Genomic DNA, 22,426 nt, shown 5'->3' on the forward strand with positions numbered 1-22,426 from the left:
AACCAACGAACAAATAAAATAACGTATTTCAGACAGTGCTATGGAGAGAACAAAGCAGAGAAAGATGACAGTGCAGGAGTGGGGGGCAGCTAGGGATGGAGGTGAGCCACCCAGGGACCTGGGCCCGGGGGAAGCCTGTCCCAGGTATGGACCAGGAATGACACCCACCACCACAGACCCTTAGTAGAAGAGCAAAGGGTTCTAGAACCAGACCATCTGTGTTTGTTTGTTTATTTTTCAGACCACCTATGTTTAAGTCCTAGCTTGGTACTCATAAGCTACCTGACCCAAGGCAAGCTACTAAGCTTCTCTGGGCTTCAGTATCCTCAAATGTAAAATGGAAGCAGTAACAGTAGGTAGTTTATAAGATTCAGGCATTAAATGAGTTAATACATATAAAACACTTAGAACAGTATCTGACACACAGAAAGTAATCCATAAACATTAGGTATTATTGACAATTAATATCCCTTCTGGAGTACTGCATTCTCAGAAATTAACCAGCGACTGAGCACAGAGTTCCAACTGAGGCTTTAGCAAAAGCTCAAGCTTGCCAAGCATAGAGAAATATGCTTCCAAACTACTGAAATAGTCAATCTCTAATACTCAAGTTATCCAATGACACTGCTTGCAAGGTTTCAGATGGTGCGACTCTCGTGGAATAAATCTTACAAACTCTCCAGAGAAAAAGTTTCTTTACTGGCTTTTGCTTTTACTAGGATCCAGAAATGAGGATGTTTACTCACACTTCAGAGGGCTGGCACCCATTTCTAATTTTTTTTTCTCCAAGAATCACTCAACTGGCAACTTCCTCGCTTTGTCTGATTCCTAGAAGTAGCTGAGCTTGTGTTCAGACAATCTGGCGTTGAAAGAAACCCATTCTCTCTCTTACACAAGAGTGCTTGAAGGTGTTTTTCACTCCGCAAGGACAGGAAAGGGCCAAATGAATCCATCTGATCTAAGTGGATTCGAATGCCTGCTAATTTTTGTCAACATGTAACAAGTTTTGTAATTCTTTTTTTTTTTTGATTTATTTATTTATTTGAGAGAGAGAGAGAGAGAGAGAATGAGAGATAGATAGCACGAGAGGAAAGAGGGTCAGAGGGAGAAGCAGACTCCCTGCTGAGCAGGGAGCCCGATGTGGGACTCGATCCCGGGACTCCAGGATCATGACCTGAGCCGAAGGCAGTCGCTTAACCAACTGAGCCACCCAGGTGCCCCAAGTTTTGTAATTCTTATAACTGACAACAAAATTCCATTTTGGAGAACATGTCCGAGGAAGTTAGTGGCCCCCTCAACCCTCTTCCCCTACCAAACTTAATTTCTCCAAAGTGATTCACAGCAGAGGCATTAATAAAACAATGATAAATGCAGCCAACCTGAGTGTCTGTCTATCACTGAATGGTGTCTCAACCTAAGAAAAACCTGTGTGGCCAGGAATAATATGTTAACGGTAATAAATAATAATACCAATCATTTTCTAAGCACCAACTATCAATGAGGTATGATGTTAGGGACTTTTAGCTATATTATCTCATTGAAAACCTTATTACAAGACAGTTATTCTTTTTACAGGTAAGAAAATGGGCTCCAAAAGGTTTAAGCACGTCTAGAAAGCCAGTATTCAAACTCAGGTCTGACTGTGGTTTTTCCCTTTCTTTTGTTTATCACATCAAGTGGCTGTGTGAGTACAAACATGTATCTAAAATAACAATGAATAGCACTTATTGAGCATTTACTATGTGCCAGCCACTGTGTTAAGAACTTTGCATGTATGATTTAATTTAATCCATATAAAACCCTTCTTTAGAGATGAAGAAACTGAATCACAAAGAGCTAGGAAACTTGCCTGAAGGCAAAAAATTAAGAGTGCAGCCAGGTTTTGAACCCAGACCTCTGACTCTAGAGCCCCAGCTTTTAAACACTTCCCTAATTCTGCCTTCCATGAAATAATATAATGTTTAAAAAATAAAAAAGCAGCAAGGTACAAAATAAGATACTTAATTTAAGAAGTTAAGGGTTGAATGTCAATTCTGCTCATAAGAATTTGTACACTTCGCTGAGGTGCTACTCTGGTTCATGTTCTGTCTATCCAGCCAACAAAGATGGGCAGTGTGCCTACTTTGTGCCACAGAACTGTTCCAGAGGCCAAGGGTTCGAGGCGGACCAGACACGGGTACAGCCTAACTAGACTCCTCCCTGCCTAGACAGCTCTCATGTGGGCTCTCCTCGTGGGTCCTTACCATTGGTGCTCAGTTCAAATGTCACCTCCCACCGAAGCCTTCCCTGGTTACATTAACATAAACCACGTTGGTCTTCCTCCCGTTTGAACGCTGCCACAAGTTTGCTGTCTGACTTTTCAACTGGAATGAAAGCCCCACAACGGCAGGGATGACGCCTGCCTGATATACCTCCTTCATCCAGAGGTTAAACAGTGCTGGGCATAGGAGACGCTCGTCCTTATTTGCTCAGTGAGTAAGACTTCTCCGTTTTTAGTCTCCCTCCCTCCTGCACAGTGCTGGCAAAATGATCTTTCTACAGCAACAAATCTCATGCCATCTCGCAATGCTTGAAACCTCCTGTGGCTCCTAGTTGTGTACGGGATGTCAAATTCCAGTCTCATTTAACTTTGTATTCAATGCCTAGTCTGGCCTGGCCAGGGCCTAACCTCTTGTCCAAAATACCTGAGAGGTAGTGAAATTAAATGGTGAAGAGCATGAGCTACAGTTCCAGCTCCACCACCCACGAACCCATCAGACAGATTTGGGCCTCCGTTTTCCCATCTTAAAATGGAGCAATAAAGCAGCATGCAAATCAAAGGAGGACTGTGAGGATTAAACTAGCTATTAGATCAAAAGTATTGAGAGTTGTTCCTGGCAAATAACAATAAGTGCTATTTTCTCCTGCCATGAGCCATGGACTTCAGTCACATCAATCTACTCCTGATTCCCTAAACAAGCCATGTTCTTTCACACTCCCTGCCTTTTCCATACGTGTTGTTTTTTAAGTCTTTCACTGACTCACTATGACTGCATGTTTATTAATGTGAAGTTCTTTAGAGCAGAAATTATAGCTTTAATTCTTCATGAGGTATGGGACGCTGATTCATTTGATAAATGTTAAACCAGGATCATTATGTAAAATTAGTCATTTTAATGGTTTGTACTTACATGAGAAAGGTCAAGGTGACCCTTTAAAGCTCATTTGGTTTTCCTTTTCTGTTTACTTAAATGCTGACTTCTAAGAATAACTGAAGGATTAGAAAGCTTTCTCCTCCCCAATTTTGCTGGCTCTCATCTCCCACCTACTCCTTTCTCACCATCATTTACAATAATGTCATCAATACTGACCCCCAAGGCAGTCAAAATGATCCTTAAATACTATATAAAACGTAAGGGGTTATTATTACTACTACTAATACAGACAGATCTTGCCTCTGCTAGTAACTACTGGCAGGAACTTGTCTAATAACATGGAGAGATGCTGTTTCCTGTCTCCCCAGCCCTACTCCCTTCCAGGGAGAAAAGCTAACCTACGCAGGTCAGAAGCAACGTATTCTCTCTCAAGTGGAAAATAAATGTCAAAGTTGTAAATAAAAATGAGATTGGTGGGTAATTTGTAGTTTAGAATATTCTGGGGGCTTGGGAGGTTTGGCGACAGGATAGAATCCAATCAGTTCAAGGATAATGGGTTCTCAGAAGTCTAGGAAAGAGAGGAGGAAAGGCTTGCCTTTCAACACATGGCCTGGGGTGGGTCTCATACCTATGAAAGGCATCTACCTGCAGGGCCTAGATCCTTCCCTATCCTCACTATTCTACTCTAATTTCATTCTATTATGGAGTAGGTAACCATTAATTATACAGTGTTCTGGCTTAGGAGCATCATATAATGTTGTCTTAGTGGAAAAATATGTTCCCAGTTCTAAACAACTGGCATATAGAATGCTTTTTGGAAAATGTCTCATTCATAAACTAGCAACTGCACAGAGTTGGAATCAGTTCCCTATGGAGAGGATGTGCCAAGTATTGTGTCCTAAGTTTTTCAGTAAAAAGAAGCCAACCTCAATGAAATGAGTAATGTAGGATCCTTGGCCAAATTCTCAGATCCAAATCTGGGTTAAGGAACAAATAATATAATGGCAAGGGAGGAAGAGGAGACAAGATGAGAAATGGGAGAAACTGGAAGCTGAGAAAGCCGAAATCAGGTGCAGCAAGGTTAGGACCTGCCTCTTAGGAAGCAACTCTCCCAATCTGCCCTGCTCCCAGAAGCTCGGGGTACACTCCTTGCCACTGTTAGATCTGAACTCAAATATCACCACTTTAGAGGGCCCTCCTTGCCTATCCAAGGTAGAGGTGGCCCTCCTCAGGATTTCTTTTCTTTTCCTCATCGCACTTACTGCTCTCTGAAATGACCTTTCTGCTTCTTGACTGTCGGCCTCTGCCTAAGGGAACATGAACTCCACAAGGAGTCTTACTCATGTCAGGCTCACCAGTGTATACCCAGGGCCTAGCGCAGTGTGGGGCACATGGAAGGCACAAAGGAAATATTTGTTGAACAAACAGTTGTTGTGTGAGGATTCAATGACGGAATCAATGATCGATTTATCTATATATCTATCCTCTCCCCCCACCCACCTACTGCGTCTGGTACAGCACTGCTACATAGCAGCCCTTCATAAAAATTATAAAAGAAGCAAAACAGACAATGATACTGCTATGAGTCAGCAAGCACTTACTGAACACTTTGTACATGTCTCACGGTACTGGAGAAACCAGGAGTATAAAACACAGTCCTCCCAGGAGACAAAGCAAAAGTCAGCTAAAGATTGATAGCAGCTTGCATGCTAACTTGAAGTCTGCTAAAAGGTAAAGGCAGTTATGCCATTCGAGAAACTTCCTTAGTCAATGTTCAGAATTCATAGGAACTCCTAGAATCCACCTGACACTACGCTGATATGGATCACAGGGGAGGAAATGGAGGAGTGGCAGTGGTGTGGGCCAAGTAGAAATTGGCTCTGCATCATTCTCCCACAAAGTTAACCCTTCATAAAAGGTTTTGGATCCATCTTTTTTCACAGGGGACCAAGGGGAGGGAATCACCCTAACAGGGTGACCCCCTTTCCCCACACATTGCACACAGGCCCATTCATTCTAGTACCTAGCCACAGCAGCCTCTGCCGCCACCCCCAACCCCCGCCACTTCCTGTTGAAAGGCAGGGATGCTGCCATGTGGAGCTGGAAGCCACCAAGACCGAGGTTACGTCACTTCCTTTCTCTCCAGTGTTGCGACCGCAGCTGTAGTCCTGCTAGCTGCATTTTGGGAAAAAGCCTGGAGAACAAGGCCTTTACGGTCTCTTTCAGCATTATATTTCCATGAAATCTTATCTGTACATGGATTCAGAAAATGAGTAAACTCTTTTGCAGTGTTTTCAGCATAGAGTTCTTTGACTCACACTTAAAAGTTGGGAAAGAAGACATTTATTTAAGACCGTGGTTTCAAACTGTTTTTTAAGTAGCAGGCTACTTTTTTTGTAAGTAAAATTTTACATGGATCCTTAATACACTAAACAGGAAGGATGAGGGGCTAAGGGCTCTATCTTCTCAGCTTTCCCCTCTCCCTTTGCAGGGGCCCCTGACATCTCTGAGGAACACACTGGTTTAAGGAGACAGGGAAAGGAAGTTAAGATTTAGATAAATAAACTAATGAATGGGGAAGAAGGGAAAGCTTTTCCTTAATGGGCAAGAAGAGGTGAACTTGGAAAGTCGCCACTTTGTAACCATCGTAGTAAAGACTGGTTGGAGCAAGAATCATCAATTAATGCTCGATCTAAAAGGGAAAGTTTGATAAGAAGCAGGGGATTTGCTTCATTTTCAAATGTCTCCCCACTGGTTGCTTAGAAGAGGCAAAACTCTGCTTATCAGGCACACACATCACCGGTCTGAGACTACAAAATGTGAATGTCATGTAAGACCTAGAAAGGCTAAGGAAGTGTTCCAGATTAAAAGATAGAAGAGACAGGGCATCTTAATAAATATGATCCTTGACTAGACTGTGTACTTCAGGGAGAAAGAACATCACAGGACTACTGACGACATATGGACTATGGATCATCAATCTGATAAAAGTTCCGTATCAGGACGCCTGGGTGGCTCAGTCGGTTAAGCGGCCGACTTCGGCCCAGGTCATGATCCCAGAGTCCTGGGATCGAGTTCCACATGGGGCTCCTTGCTCAGCTGGGAACCTGCTTCTCCTTCTCTCCTTCTGCTTGTGTTCGGTCAAATAAATAAAATCTTAAAGAAAAAAAAAAAAGGTACTGTATCAGTGTGAAATTTCCTGAATTTGGTAACTGTGCTGTGGTTATGGAAGAGAATGTCCTTGTTCTTGGGGAACATATATTGGAAATATGTGGCCTGAAGGGCCAGGATATGTGTGAGCTACTCTCAAATAGTTCAGAAAAATAAAATACATAATACAGTATTTACAGGTACAGAGAGGGCAGTGGATCCCTGGAGGAGCACTGGCATCATGCACTTGCTAGAAACACAAATTCTTAGGCTCCACCCCAGACCTGCCAGAGCAGTTGTGTGGGGGTGCGCCCAGTACTTCCAGGGGATTCTGGTGCACACTCAAGTTGGAAAATCACCGGAACACAAAGAGGATGATAACACAAATGTGGTGAAACATTAAAACTGGCAAAGTCAGGGAAGGGCATATGAGAATTTTTTGTATTACTGAAACTTTTCTGTCAGTTTGAAATTGTTTCAAAATGAAAATGAATAGTAACAACAATACTACCCTGGGGAGATCTACATACAGATGTGGACAGAAAGAGCCCTTGGAGGCAAGGAGGCAGATCATGGGGTTCTTGCAGTCACCTGCACAGGAAGTGGTGGGATCCAGAAGCAGGGGGCGCCGCAGCTCCAGTGCAGAGTGAGGAGAAAGATGTCTGTTTGCATGTTCTTCAAATAACGTTATCTCCTTCCTGCAGAAAACGTGAGCCCAAATCTACTAACCTGAATAAGACAGTCCGGCGATCTCTATAAAGAGGTCTTCTTCAGAAAAGCTTTCAGGGAGCATGAGGAAAGCTGTGGTCACAGCACTCTTCAGATTTTTATCGAGGGCTGACCTAAGAGCAACATTCTCATTCATTGCTATGATTTTCACCTGCAAAAAAGCAGAACATTTAGAAGAAAAATGTCAAAGTGGACTATTGGTCAAGCTATGGGTTTACACATGCACTGGAACTATCCCAAACCCTTAGCCCTGAAGATCTTAGAATATTAGGCCAGTAGACACAAAATAATTATTATTCTAATAAGCAATCCCAAGGGTTTGTGTTTTATGCCAGAATTAAAGATATGATACAGGAAAGAAAACAAAATAAGTATTTCTCTTAAATGAGGAAATTCTCCATGGGTTTTAAAAAAGAAGTCAGTATAAATGAAATAAACATCCTTTGGGAAATTTTGTATTTTTAAATTTTATAATCTCATTGTTATTTACTTAATTTTATGGTAGACAAAGGCATTTTACTTCTTTATTTAGAACTCACCTCTGTTCTTATCCACATATAACCTAAGCACTTTGTGCTTTATTTTGAACTGATTTTGAACCTGACTAAGGAAAAAAGGAAAGAAAATTAGCTACAGTGGAAACAGCATGGGTTTGGGGGTAGGTATGGTCTCAGGTCTAGGTATTTACTAGCTGTGTGAAATTGGGCAAATTACTTAACTTCTCTGAACTTAAGTCCTCATCTATAAAATGGCGATAAATGTGCATCAAAGAATTGTTACAAAGATTGAATGAAATAATAAATGTAAAGCACCTAATGTACTAGTGAATGCCTTGATCAATAAAAAAGGATTTTTCCCCTGAATACACAGCAGAAGGTACTCTCTTTAACTTTCCTCAAATCCATTAAAATACAAATTTCTCCAGTCTGTTCTGAGACTGTTTTGAAGACTGTACTGTAGTTAAGAAAATGTGTTCAAGACCCAGCTCCATCTCTTACTAGCTCTGTGACTATGGCCATAATTCCTTATCAGAAAATGGGGTTAATAACAGAATCAAATTGATAAGGTTGTTGGTTAGATTAAATGAGATATTGCATACGAACCCTTAGATGAAGTGAGCTTCCTTCTGTGTCTTTGGGTGCAATACAAGAGCGTCCCTGGGCCAGAGATTCCCACCTTTAGCAAGCACCACAATCACTTGGGAGAGCTTATTAAAATGCGTATTAGGCCCATCCCCCAGTATTTCTGATTAGGATACCTGAGTCAGGCCTGAAAATGTACATTTCTAACAAGTTCCCCGGTGGTCCAGGAACCACATTTTGAGAACCATGGCTCTCAGGTACATATTTAGAAGAAGAAATGCCAAATGACTCTTCAGAGTGGTTGGGCCAATTTACACTCCCGGTATAATCTTTTTATTTTTTATTTTATTTTATTTTTTTTTTTGGTATAATCTTTTTAAACCATCAGGCTTAATCAGGCTTTATATCAGTCAGGCTGCTTCTGATTGACTGTCTATAAACAAGGAAAGAGTCTACAAATCCCTAAAAAGGACCCTCACCTATCTGAAATGTATCCATCTTCTGTAAACCATTTAGTGCTGTCACCAAATCTTCCCCAATTCTAGAAAAGAGGGCTTAAGTTGCCTTTTATCTGTCAAATAAAGACGATTTCTGAGAAAAATTAAGATGGCACTAAAAGACATACACTATCAAAAAAATAAATAAAAGGCATACACTATCAGAAACTAAATTAGAATTTTATTAGACAGTAAGGAGAAAGGCTGATGTATGTCTCGAAGTAGTTTCTTCTTTTTTTAGTTGTCCAAAATGACAGTATAAAACATAACTATTTTATTAAGAGTCTAACTTCTATCTTCTACCTTTTGTCCCTACTTTTTTTCTAAGGGAATATTTATAATACTCAAACCTCTTATATGGTAGGTAAGCCACTTTATTCAATACTACCAACTCCTCCCTTGTAATTACAGCACTTAATAGCCCTTAATTAAGCCTTTCAGCACTTGGGTGAGTTTAGCATTATTGCAATCATCTGCAGAAAGGAAAACGACAGTGCAGTCCAGTAGCATGACTTGCCCAATGTTGCATAATGAGTTGATGGCAAAAATCAGGGTAACACCCTTATACTTGGCAGATTCAGCTCTAAATTTTTTGAATTATTCTCATGCATTCAGTTGGGGGTCTGTTCTGGTTAACTTTTTTGTTATTGTTGTTCTGGTTAACTTCTTATCTTGAAAGATGATTAAAAGAAATGTGAAGTTCCTGTATGACTTCTATGTTCATTCCTCGAATAACTTTCCCAAACTTTGTATTCCATATAGAATCACAGATCTAGGAGGGCAACCTTCTCATCTAATGGGGAAACTAAGGCCCAGAGGGTTAGAGGGTTAAAAGATCTTCCCTTGAGAAGTAGTGGCACACCAGTAGTCGGTCCCTGATTTATCCAGAGCTCTTTCTACCACCCTAAGAAGCCTGTTTACTTCCAAATTCCTGTTCTTCATCCTCAACCAGGTCCTGCTCAATAATTCTTCGTCCTCTCTCTTTTTGGTGGCTTTTACAGAAGCGCAATGAAAACAGAAGTTATTCTGAGATGCTAACAAATGAGAGTAAGTTTGGAGAAATTTTCTTATTTAAAGCAATACACTTATTCTCCCAGAAAGTCATTCTATTTAGGTTGTAAAAAAGCAGTCTGTTTGCTATTTAAGGTTAAGAGAGTAAAAATAAAAGCATCCTTACTTAAAGGAAAAATGTGAATTCAGAAGACTGAAACTGTGCTGATCTGGCTCTTCAGTGTAAGGTGACCTAGGCACTTGTCTCAGCAGCACTGTTATTTGTGGTTCAGAGTGAAAAGCCAGTGAACTCTTGGGACACTGCCAGAGAGGCCTGGGAAAAAAAAGAAAGTCCTCAGATTTGTGAATAGCTGTTTGTATCTGACTGGGAATGCCCCGACCTGAACCGCATAGATAGCATTAACACTACTGCCAAGGGGAAGACCGTTACTGGAGAGAGGAAGGGGTAAAGCTTGAAGGGACTTTCAACTTGAGAGATTTGTGAGTACCTTTCAAGATAGAAAAAAAAGAGTCACATGTGGTCTCCTCTATAATACAGTCACATGGAGACAGTCCTTGAATTGCAAACAGTGAAGTTATAGTCACAAAGAACAAGGCCCTACCTAGCCTTCAAACACTCAACCAGTAACCAAATGGCACTTCCCATAGAAGTTTTCCATTCCAAATGGCCAGAAAAGTTAATTTTTCTAAATGGTCGCTGCTTGAGGACCAAGAAACAGTGAACATTCGAGTTGGATGAAACCTTATCATCTACCTGTTGGACTGTGGGTTCTTCCAGGGCCAACAATGTGTGTTATTTTTTATTCCTTTAGCATCCACAGAGAAGAAACTTGTCTCTTGAATAAGTAAATTAATGGCTCAAATTTTGCATTTCAAAGGCTAGGGGCACAAACATTTGCTCACAGCCTGGCAGAGCCAAGACCAGTAAGTCAGGTCTTCCAGCTCTCTTTCAGGGATCTATAATACCACTGGGATTCTTCTAGCCACAAAAAGTAAATCAATGAAGTTATTATAGGATAATAATTGCAAAACTGTGAATATACTAAAAACCACTGTACACTTTAAATGGTTGAATTGTATGATATGTGAATCCTTCTCAATAACATGTTATAAAAAAGCTATATTACTAGAAAATAAAAGAAAAAATATTGGAATGAACACATTAAAATAAATTAAAATCCTCTTAACAAGGTAGCAAAATACTATTGTATGTCAATGAGAATGCCTTAAAAATTCAAGCCAAATTATCTATACACTAAAAACAACATGAAATACAAAAATCCAGACTTATGTTAAATAAATTAGGGAAATGACTATTAATATTACTTTAGGGTTCTTTTGACTTAAAAAAGAACTGGCCACAAGATTCTATTAACTACTTTGAATTTCATGGCTCTTTTCTTGAAAAATAACTTTGTAAGTGACTCAGAAACTTAAAGCTGCACTAGAAATAAAAATGACTTTTCTAACCTCAATTACAGGGTAAGTTAATGGTAAAGTATGATAGAAATTTAATTTACACTCAATTTTTTTTCCAGAAAGTCCATCTTTTTAAGCAAGGTACTCCTTTATATTTTGAAAATATTATTAATAAACTTTATTTTTTTAGAGCAGTTTTAGAGTCATAGCAAAACTGACTGGAAAATACATACACCCTCTGGTATATGCCTTTTAAAGACTTGAATTGAGAAATTCTGTTCTATTTGCAATATGGAAGATAATGTTAGAGCTTTAGACAATTTAAAATACCTCCTTCTTTTAAAATATATAAAAACAAAGAATTTGTACTCAGATTCTCACAATTCGAAGGCCTTCACCCTTTTTTTTTTTTGTCCACAAGGCTACCAACCCTGTCTTTTCATCAGGTTTGTTCACGTTTGATTACTATTTGCTGCCACCTGGCGGTAAAAATCACTGGTTTTAAAAAGATCATTACCACTGACAATTCTTTGATTAGCAGTAATTTCCATGTGACAGGGAAAATGCTAATGGTGAGTTAATTCACCCATTTATAATTTTTTACCATGTGTTACACTCAACACTTTCAAATAAGTCTTAAGATAGCCTAATTTTCTTGAGTTATTAGTTTAATAAGCTTGAAGAACAGTCATTGTTCTCAATAACATTTTCTTTTCCAAGTTAGCTGAGAAATGCAGTTTTTATCAAGATGACTGTAGCAGCTACTACTGGTCTCGAATTGCTTTTTTTATTTTATCAGGATATGTGACATTTAGATGAAATCTGAGGTCATTTCCGTGCTAACTTCTGAGATTTCAGGGCGTTTCATTTTCTAAAGCTTATTTAAAAGAAAAAAATTGAAATATTCCAAGCACAAAGCATAGCACAGAGAATAATACATTTTCACATTAAAAATTTCATTTTATCTCAAAATAACTCTGAGATAGGCAAGGACAAACAGAAAGGAATGATCATTTCCTGAGTATCTACTAAGTGCCAGGCATTTTAGATCTAGGCATTTCCCAAATGCCTTTTAAGGTTGATGTCATCAGCCTATTCCACAGAGAAGGATGTCCCAAGGCTCAGGGAAATTAAGTCACTGGTGCAGGGTCACATAGCTGGGGAGTGTCATAGCTGGGACCCAAACCCTACATCTGATTCTAAAACACCCCTGTTCTTTCCGGCTTTATCATTCTGCTTCCACTTGTCAACACCTTTGTGAGGGCAAGTACTGTATTGTTACTCCATCCTACAAATAAATTAACTGAGGTTCAAAAAGATAAAACAAGTTTCCTAAATTCACATAAACAGCTAACAAGTGGCAGGAATGAATAAGACCTAAGGCTTCTAATTCCGCTTTCACTACTATTTCCATTAAGCTACATATTTTGTAAACTTATTTTATTTTTAAATCTTTTTTATGTTTTTAAATCATTTCTAATTACATCATGGGGCTTGAACTCACAACCCCGAGATCGAGAGTTGCATGCTCCACTGACTGAGCCAGCCAGGTGCCCCCATATTTTATAAACCAAAAAAAAAAAAGAAAGAAAAAAACTTGGAAGGAAAATTAATATTTACAAATTTTCAATTATTTCTATTCATTCAATTATTTTACTAATTATCCAGCTTTACTGGATTACCTTTATCCAGCTTAGAAATGAGAAATTCATCTACATAAATATGAAATTATTTCAGTAAGCCTATTGTTTCTGGACTTAATAAAAAATGTTTTACTGGGGTGCCTGAGTGGCTCAGTCAGCTGAGTGGCCAACTCTTGATTCTGGCTCAGGTCATGATCTAAGGGTCCTGTGATAGAGCCTCAAGTCAGGCTCCATTCTCAGTGGGAAGTCTGCTCCAGAATTCTCTTTCCACCTCTCCCTCTGCCCCCCTTCCCACTTGCGCACACATGTGCACACACATTCTCTCTCTCTCTCAAATAAATCTTTTAAAAAAATGTTTTACTGAAGTAAAAATTACATAGTGAAATGCACAAATCTAAAGGGTAAAGCTTGACAAATTTTTATATATGGACATACCCATATACCTATTGCTCTGATCAAGTGTTTCTGGATGTTTTAATGAGCTACACCATTAAATTCGAAGTCCAGAAGCAAGGCAAGAGAATTGTGACCACCGAGTATATCAACAGAGATTTGGGTGGGGGGAGGGACAGAAGGAGAAGGAGAGAGAATCTTAAGCAGGCTCCACACCTAGCACAGAGCCTGAGGCAGGGCTCCATCTCACGACCCTGAGATCATGACCTGAGCTGAAATTAAGAGTTGGATGCTTAACCGACTGAGCCACCCACGTGCTACTCAATAGAGATTTTTATGACACAACCAAGTGAGGTAAGCTTGTATACATCTCTTAATTTTTTGCCATAACTGACAAAAAGGGGAGCAGCAGAATCACTCTTATGGGAGACATTTGAGAACAATCCATGTACCCTGTTTTGGGGCTTGAGACCCTCTAACAGCACAAAGAAAATTGTTCCCCTGCTGTGAGATTAGCAACTGTTACTATTTCGCATAGTTTCTTAAACTATGAAGACTCCTTCATAGAAAATAGGCTATATATATCTGCAAAAAAGAAGAAACATTATATGCAAATACAATGTCAAAAGTTCAAGTCCTGGGGCACCTGGGTGGCTCAGTCGTTAAGTGTCTGCCTTTGGCTCAGGTCATGATCCCAGAGTCCTGGGATCGAGCCCCATGTCGGGCTCCCTGCTTGGCAGGAAGCCTGCTTCTCCCTCTCCCACTCCCCCTCCTTGTGTTCCCTCTCTCGCTGTGTCTCTCTGTCAAATAAATAAATAAAATCTTTAAAAAAAAAAAAAGTTCAAGTCCTTTGGGGCGCCTGGGTGGCTCAGTCGGTTGGTCATCCCCTTGATTTCGGCTTGGGTCATGATCTCAGGGTTGTTTCATGGAGTCCCGAGTTAGACTCTGTGCTCAGCAGGGAGTCTGCTTGAGATTCTCTCTCTCCCTCTCCGCTCCTCCCCCTGTGCATTCTCTCTCTCTCTCTCTCTCTCTCTCTCTCTCTCGCTAAAATAATAAATAAATAAATCTTTTAAAAAAAAGTTCAAGTTCTTTCCACTTTTTTCCTGTTTTGTTTCTATTAAAACTCAGGGGGGGGGGCACCTGGGTGGCTCAGTTGGTTAAGCGACTGCCTTCGGCTCAGGTCATGATCCTGGAGTCCCAGGATCGAGTCCCGCATCGGGCTCCCTGCTCGGCGGGGAGTCTGCTTCTCCCGCTGACCCTCTTCCCTCTCATGCTCTCTCTCTCATTCTCTCTCAAATAAACAAATAAAATCTTTAAAAAAAAGAAAACAACTCAGGGAGAAGCCTATCCCCCACAGCCTCCTCTAGCAGCATCCTAAATGAAGGAAAGACTTTATAAAAGGATCTCACCACTGGCCTGAGGATGGTTAAGAAAGGGAATCAGAATCTACTCCCTTCTGAATGACTACCTGATTCATTTACTTATTCAACAAATGTTTTCTGAGTGCTTACTATATCCCAGGCACTGTCCCAGGCACTGCTGACAAAGAGTGCACCATGGCACTTACATTCTGGAACGGTGATCTGGCTCATGCTGATAGAGGTTCCACTGAGGCACTGGGCACCTCTTCTGCCATCCTCCCAAGGCCAAATGCAGTGACTCTGAGCCTTCTCCATTCCACAATTCGAGTATCTTTAGAGAGAAGGCAGGAGTAGCGTGGGTAATATCTGGATATTGTTTGGCACTAAATTCTATAGGGAGTAAAAGGAGTCTGAAATTCATTTCTGTTTCTTGGAGTTCCATCTCATTGCAATCACACGGATCAAAGTAGGGTGAGGTTCAGAGAGGAGAGACATCCCTAACTGTGGCAGCCAATAAGACACTTGCTCACCGGTTTCTGGAGTCGTCCAGCAACATATAAGTTATTCCAGTTGAGGAGATCTTCAATCAAAATGTTAGTGCTAATGACCCCATATTTGATAAGCTAGAAAAGAAAAGATATGGGCATGAAAGAGAGCAAAATACCACACTGTTGCTTTTGCAAATGCAAAACATAAGGAAAAAAATTTCTGACCAGAATAGCTTGATCTCCAAAGCCACTTAAAATCTCTGCCTTGTGAAAACACCCGTCTCCACCAAAATCTTTCACAAAGGATTAGTTTCCCAAGACTGATCTGTCCCCTCAGGGATGCGAGTTCAAGTGATCACTATCTTCACTCAGGCTCTTGTGATGTTAAAGGCACAATGGCTCTCAGAGGCTATCTAGCACATATTGGTCCTCACTGAGTTGGAAATAAAAACTGGGTCTGCACCACAGACAGTTTGTGAAGCGAAGATACAGTTCATGCTTCTCATTTGAGAAATAAGCCTAATAAATGGCGTGCCCAAGGTGGTACCATTAATAACTGAGTAAAAACCGGGTCCCTGAATGTTGGTCTGGGCTTCCAATGTTCATTTCATCAGAGAGTACAAGACATTTTCTTTAAGTAGAACATCTTTTATGGTGAATTTCTCTTTAAGTATTTCCAACACTTTTATAATTACAAAGCCACATCCAAGAATTAAACATCTTTATCAGAGCTAAACACATGGAATTATGGCCAAGCTCATTTCAAAAGCAATTTGTACAAACCTTGAATGTAGTTGTTCCAGGTTAAAGAATCTCATTTGCTTCAACAAATAACTTCAGACTCACTTTGCTAAACTTCAGTATCCAAACAGCCTTCTCAGGCTACAAATATCTAAAAAGTAGCTAAAGAATTTCAATTAAAAAGTACAGTCCCTTTGGCATATAATTATGCCCCAACATTTGGTTACTGGAGCTTGTAATATTGTTTGAAACCACTAATTAGAGATACGCTCAGCATAATACTAATTATGGAGAAAGAACAAAGCTACGTGTTTGGCATGACTAAAGTAGATGTGGAAAACTGCACTGAGCCACATCTTCCCTCCAATCTGGACACAGTAGAGCAGAAAGCCCTTCTTAAGGAAGGACATAACAGCTGGGAAGTAATGGAAACACCTGTGGCCCCCTGGAGGGGCCTCTCATTTTATAACTGGTTACATGACCGTCTGGAAGTCATGTCCATTCTCTTGAATCCTCATTTCCTCAACTGCAAAATGCAGGTTGGAGGAGGACTAGACCTCAACCAGAAAAGTAAACATTTGGCCCAGAGGCTATACAGACATCACCAATCAATCATAGTACTCATTCCTGCCAAGTTCAGACAGGTCTTCAAAATCCTTCCTAAGTCAGTACTCCAATCTCCTGCCCTTCCAAGCCTGGTTCATTGACCGGTAGTATCGGCATCACCTGGGAGCTCATCAAAAAAATGCAAAATCTCAAGCTCCATTCCAGACCAATTGAATCATCATCTGTATTTCAATGAGATCCTCAGGTGACTCATCAGCATATCAAAGTAACACTTCTCAAAGCCATCAGCAGCACGGAGCAGAACTGGCACAGCTGCTGGAACCCGTCTGTCAATGGCAGCCCAGCTCATGTCTAGGGGGTATACGACTTAGTCCCCCATTGGTCCTCTTAGGCTGCAGTCCTGCCCAGTTCTTGGCAGCTCTCTTAGAGATTGGGCCCCTTCATGTGAAAGTTGGGCAGGGTTCCTGCCGTCAGCCAGCCCTCGGCTGGGATCTGCGCTTCTTATCTGCTCTCCAACAGGGAGATGGGGTGCATCCTCAAATTCTACCCACTTGCTGGCACCAAGAGGTTCCTATCGTGTGGCATCACATGCTCTTGACTACCTGTGATACCCTCATCCTTAGTGGACCTGAGTATTCGTCCCACTGACCAAACCAGCGGTTCTCAAAGCGTGTTTTCCAGACCAGCAGCATCAGCATGATTTGGAAGCTGTTAGAAATGCAAATCCTGTTACTAAGGGAGTAAATCTTAAAAAGTTCTCATCACAAGGAAAAAAAACCTGTAACTGTGTGATGATGAATGTTAACTAAACTTACTGTGGTGGTAATCATCTTGCAATACATACATACATCAAATCATTACACTGTACACCTAAAACTAACACAATGTTACATATCTCAATTAAAAAAAAAAAAAACAACAAATCCTCAAACCTCACCCCAGACCTATGGAATCAGAAACTCTGGGGTGGGGCCTAGCAATCTGTGTGTCCAAGAGGCCCTCTAGGAGGTCTGATGCTCACTCAAATTTGAGAAGCACGGGCCAAAGGCAATAATTAAAGATAGTCTTTCTCAATCACCTTTATCCAGCAGGAATGTGAACGTTTCCTGACTGCAAGAACATATAGTCAGCTGGTATTCTAATATTTAATAACCGCCCAAGTTAAGACAAACATCCAAAGTCACTTACCCTACCATCACACATGACCAATGGATTATAGTAGACTCCAGCACCATAGTTATTCTGGATAGTGGTGATAATCTTGGGCCCCAAAACTTTTAGGAAAGAGTAATGGTTCCAATTTTTTTTCAGGTTCTTTGAATGCCATGCAACAGGGTCATCTACTGTGAAAACAAAGTCCAGCATGGCATTCTGGGAATGAAGAAAAGAGAATGATTTTAGTTTTAATTCCTCGAAAGGCATCTAGATAGAGTGGAAAGCTCTAAAATTCTATGCCATTATGATTAAGAAATAGAGGACCTGAGCTGTCATCAGAAATTTAAGCAAGTCTCTGGAACCAGTCTGAGTTTGTTTCCATCAACACGCACAGCAATAACAATGCTTCCTCCACGTGTATTGTCCTGCTGGAACTCTTCCAAATATTTTATATGTATCGTGGTTCATTCTATCCTCAGAACAATCCTACAAGGTAGGTACTGTTACTATCCCAATTTTATAGGAAAGGAAACCAAGGCACAGAGTAAGAACCATGCCCATGGACACAAAGCTAGTCAGTGGCAGACAGAGTCTGGTTCCAAATTCTGAGTGCTGAACCTTATGCTACATGGCTTTCATCTAAAGTAGCTAAATGTGTTCCACTTTTCTTCCAGCTCAAATAACACAGGATGGATAAGCTCTGGAAAGCATTATGTCACAGGAAATAAGTTATTTTAACTCTTACCCATTCTCCAACCACTCACTGAGCACCTACAAGGAGCTCTGATAGAGCCCGGGATAGGGGTAAAGAAAGTCTACTGGGGAGAATAGACAAATTATCACTAAATGAACTTGATAGAGAGGAATGCAAAATGTACTAATTTCACTCAGAATGGGGTCAGAACAGAAATGATAAATTTTGCTAGGAAATTACATTCTTTTATCTGATAAATCTGAGTCTTGAAGAATGTGCAAGAGTTAAGCAGGCTTGGTGGAAGTATAGGGGGAAGGGAAGGGAGTCTTGCTAAAGGAAAGCATTCTTGTGGACATAAGAGCCAGGCATGTTCTGGATGCTGCATTTAGTTTGTTATGCTGGAACAGAACACAAGCAACGGAGTCCAGAAAGGGAGGCTGGGTTGCCATGCTAAAAAATTTTCCTGCAGAAGCGCTCACTGGAGGGAAGGATGATTAAAGGTGGGGAACCACACAGGAGGCTAACACCAAAACTTCGGGTGAGAAATGAAAAGACATTAAGTGAAGCACTGAGGGTAGGGACTGATCTGAGACTTCCTGCTGGAATCTGTAAGACTCATTATCTTGTAGGGAATGAGGGCGAGGAAAAGGGAAGGGTTCCTGGCAGGCCTACTCAAAGGAAATCTCCATGGAGAAATGAAGAGGGGGCTATTGAATCAGGAGGCTAAGGCCTGCTTTAAGTTTCTCAAAAACCACAAACCACTGGTGAAACTTAAGATTTGGGGTGGACACGTTTTTAAAAAATGTATAATTATGTTAACGTACGTTAGAAAAAATAACTAGCCTATAAAAATCTGTAATTTCTTATATACCCACCATCTATAATTTCTCATATGTTGTCAACTTAAAGCAAAGTATTACTTAAACACAATATAGTTGGGAAACAGAAATCCAAGCAACAGTACAGATGGCCTTACCAGGAAGGGAACAGGCAAACTTTAACCTAAAAACAGATTACAGTCAGGTGTCCAAATCCAGGAGGCCCTATCGCAATCATTTCCTTAGTTTAATAAACTAAGATGACAATGAACTGGTAGGTCGTGCATGAACTACAGCAAGTAAAAATATGGTTCACCAGAAAACATCTCTATTTAGACTCTTGCTTTTTTGTTAATTTAGCAAAAGCTCTAAAGCCTTAGTGGAGAAAGTCTGTAACAGCCTCATTTAAATGAAAATATCTGCCTGCCACTCCACTGCTCTAGGTCTTGAATCTTGTTTCCACCTTGGAAGCAAACCTTTTTCCTTTACAGGAAAAAAAGTCTGTAATCATAAGGCAAACTGTACCCTCACTGCTGTTGCAGTCAGGCAACTTTGAAGAGTAACAACTTCTGGTCCTAAATAGACTCTTGTTAAATGTCCTGAGCATGGGTAAATATACTGGTCAGCCATTAACTTTTGTAGGTAACTTCACTGCATCTGCCCTGGCCCTACAACTATCCGTCAGCTTCCTGAAGTCAAGAGCATCATTGCGTACTTTCTCCCACAGCTGTAGATGAGACTCAAATTTGGCTGCGCATTAGAATCACCAGGGAAGTTTTTAAAATTCCCGAAGCCCAAGTCTCATCCCAGACCTAGTAAATCAGAATCTCTGCAAGTGGAACCCAGGCATTAGCATTTTAAAAGTTTCTCACAAAACGCCAATGTTCAGCCAAGGCTGAGCACACTGAACCAGCACCAGGCAAATATTTCCTGTCTTCCATCTTGCCTCTGCCATCAGCTTTGCCCTCCGCATAATTGCATCTCCTGTTCTAGACCGAAGTGGGCTCCTACTTATCCTTCAAATCAGCTCACGATGTTATTATACGAGGAACACCTTCCTACGGTTTGTATTTTGCTAGTTGATAAGTGCAGTGCGCAGAGTAGAGGAGCTGCTCTAGGGCTCTGGAGGGATCTAAGGCAAAAGGGACGTCGTGAGAACAGGCCGATTCCCGGCGTGGGGCCTGCCTCGGGGCCAGGCTCACCTTCTGGTCTGAACTGGGCCCCACCTGGCGGTACACCCCGGAGCCGTAGGCGAAAGCCAGGCTCAGCTCCTCGGGGAAATGAGACAGGATCTTGCGGAAGGCCACCCCCGAGCTCTGCAGCGCCTGCAGCGCCATGGGGCTGAGGCTCAGAGACAGGGACCCTTGGCGGAGCAGGGCAGGGCAGAGAACAGCGGGCCGGGTAACCGATACTGGGGCAGCCGGTTAAGGGTGGAGAGATGGAAGTCGGGGACCGGCCCGGACAGCAGAAGGCTGCAGCCGGAGGTGGGAACTGGAGGGACGGGTGATGACTCGGACCACGGGCCAGGGCCCACCGAAGCCTGAGAAGCGTAGGGTCAAGGCCCAGGTGGCCGGCAGCCGCGCGAGCCAAGCGGCCAGTCCCGACCACGCCTCTCGCGTGTATACGCGCTTCAAAGGCGCAAGAGAAGACGCTCCTCCGCGGGTGGGGACGCGAGGGCTCCGTGAAGACCCCTGGCGGTCGGAGGAGCGCGCTGCAGGCTGGCCGCCCGGACTAGTTAACTTGGAGACATGGGTGCGGAGAGTGTCAGCTAACTGAACTGGTTTTGAGCCTTAAGAATCCGTTTTTGTTCTCGACTCAAACACTTTTCAGTAAATGGCTATAAAATCATGCATGTGTATTGCAGAACATTTTGTAATGAGGTGAAATCCACAAAGCTAACATAAAATCGTACACTTTTATGTGTAATTCAGGGGCATTTAGTGAATTCACAATGTCGTACAACCATCATCTCCATCCAGCCCCAAAATCGAAGATTTTGAAGCTTTAGGAAAACACACACAAAATTAAAATCATGCCCAATTCCACCATCCAGAAATTACCACTGTTAAGATTTGGCTGTGATCCCCCCCCCCCCCGAAAGCCCTTTTCAAATCCAATGATGGACATGAAAGTGTTCCATGAATGGTAAAAGACTGCACCAATGTTCTCTGAGATTTGTATTTAATTCTAAGGGTGGAGAAGAATCTTTGCCACTTTGCCTCTGGGACTGGTCTCACAGAAGGGCACATCAAATACAATTTCTGGAGGAAACAGGACCCCGTGAAAGAGCTCACCTGTTGATGTATAGCTAGAGAAACTTGTTCAAAATCACAGGATGTACTTTAACTTCCGGGACAGAGACTTTTCAGGTACTCTTTTCTTCTTCCCTGATGGACACTGCCTTTCAAAAAGCAGAAATAGCGGGGTGCCTGGGTGGCTCAGGCAGTTAAGTAGCCGACTCTTGATTTCGGCTCAGATCACGACCTCCGGGTCTTGAGATCCAGCCCCCTATTGGCCCCGCACTGGGCACGGAGCCTGCTTCAGATTCTCTCTCTCTCCCTCTGCCCCTCCCCCTTCCCTCTCCAAAGTAAACAAGTAGGTAAAAAGCAGGAGTAGCAATAGCTAAATTTGGGTTATGTGGATGCCCTTCACATGTAGTTTTCCTTGAGTCCCCTCCACTACCGGGTGGGAGGAGGCTTTGTCTCCATTTTACAGATAAGGAAGCTAAGTGTTAGAGAGAAAGCAGTGTGCTTAGATCACATTAGCCTGTGGCAAAAGTGGAGCTAAAACCCAGGGCGGAACATCAGCCTGGATTGGGAGGGAGAGCAGTTAGGATGCTGTTACCATAGTTTCACCGGGAACTAAAGATGCCTGGCCTTGGGTGATAGAGGCAGGGAGGGGATTAATTCAATTTGAAAAAAGATTATGTGAATTCAAACTCTGAGCCCCGAACAAGAGGTAAGTGCTGAGGATTTAGATGGCTAGAACCAGGGCTGATGCCTTGTAGGAGGTCAGGGTCTGTAAAGGAGACAGACAAGCAAACCCAGAACATCACATGCAGTAATGAAGCTGGGGTGCCCAGCACTCCGCAGGAGCTCTGATAAGGGAGTGTTAATTAGTTCTGGGTGTGCGGGGAGAGACCAAAGGAGGTTTTGCAGGGATAGCATCTGAGCCAGGGCTTGAGAAATGGGTAGGAGTTTATCAGGCAGAAGATAGATGGAAGAAATTCTACCAAGAGAGAATTGATAGGGCAAGATGACAATAATAATAGGTGATATTTGTTTATACATTTATTATTCCCAGCGCTTTCTTTTTTTTTAAATTTTAATTCCAGTGTAGTTAACACAGTGTTATATTAGTTTCAGGTGCACATCATAGTGATTCAACAGTTCCATATATTACTCAGTGCTCAACAAGATAAATTTCCAAACACTTTCAATACTTAGCTCTTTTCATCATTCCAAAGACCCTACTAGGCAGGTTCTCTAAGATCCTCATTTTTCACATGAGGAAACAGAGGACCCGACACGAGAAGCAAATTTCT

The 22,426-nt window shown here is 41.6% G+C and overlaps 1 protein-coding gene across 4 annotated transcripts in view; it reads right to left on the bottom strand.

The window, feature by feature from the left end:
* The window catches only part of TAMM41 (TAM41 mitochondrial translocator assembly and maintenance homolog), a 50,761-nt gene extending 30,279 nt beyond the window's left edge, over positions 1-20,482 (bottom strand). For 2 of the 4 annotated variants that reach the window (XM_073901655.1, XM_025885215.2), the window contains exons 1-4: positions 20,085-20,482; positions 17,404-17,586; positions 14,950-15,042; positions 7,014-7,164 (exon numbers count right to left, since the gene is read on the bottom strand). In XM_073901655.1, coding sequence (XP_073757756.1) covers positions 7,014-7,164; positions 14,950-15,042; positions 17,404-17,586; positions 20,085-20,219 — 562 coding nt within the window. In that variant the 5' untranslated portion in view covers positions 20,220-20,482. Of the gene's footprint in view, positions 1-7,013; positions 7,165-14,625; positions 14,730-14,949; positions 15,043-17,403; positions 17,587-20,084 lie in introns of those variants that run through there. The other 2 variants (XM_025885217.2, XM_073901656.1) reach the window with 2 other exon arrangements.
* Between the last annotated feature and the right edge of the window lie 1,944 nt (positions 20,483-22,426).

The sequence above is a fragment of the Callorhinus ursinus genome, unplaced genomic scaffold (genome assembly GCF_003265705.2).
Source record: "Callorhinus ursinus isolate GAN/ISIS: 27379988/994484 unplaced genomic scaffold, GSC_fseal_2.0 scaffold15, whole genome shotgun sequence".
Taxonomy (NCBI): domain Eukaryota; kingdom Metazoa; phylum Chordata; class Mammalia; order Carnivora; family Otariidae; genus Callorhinus; species Callorhinus ursinus.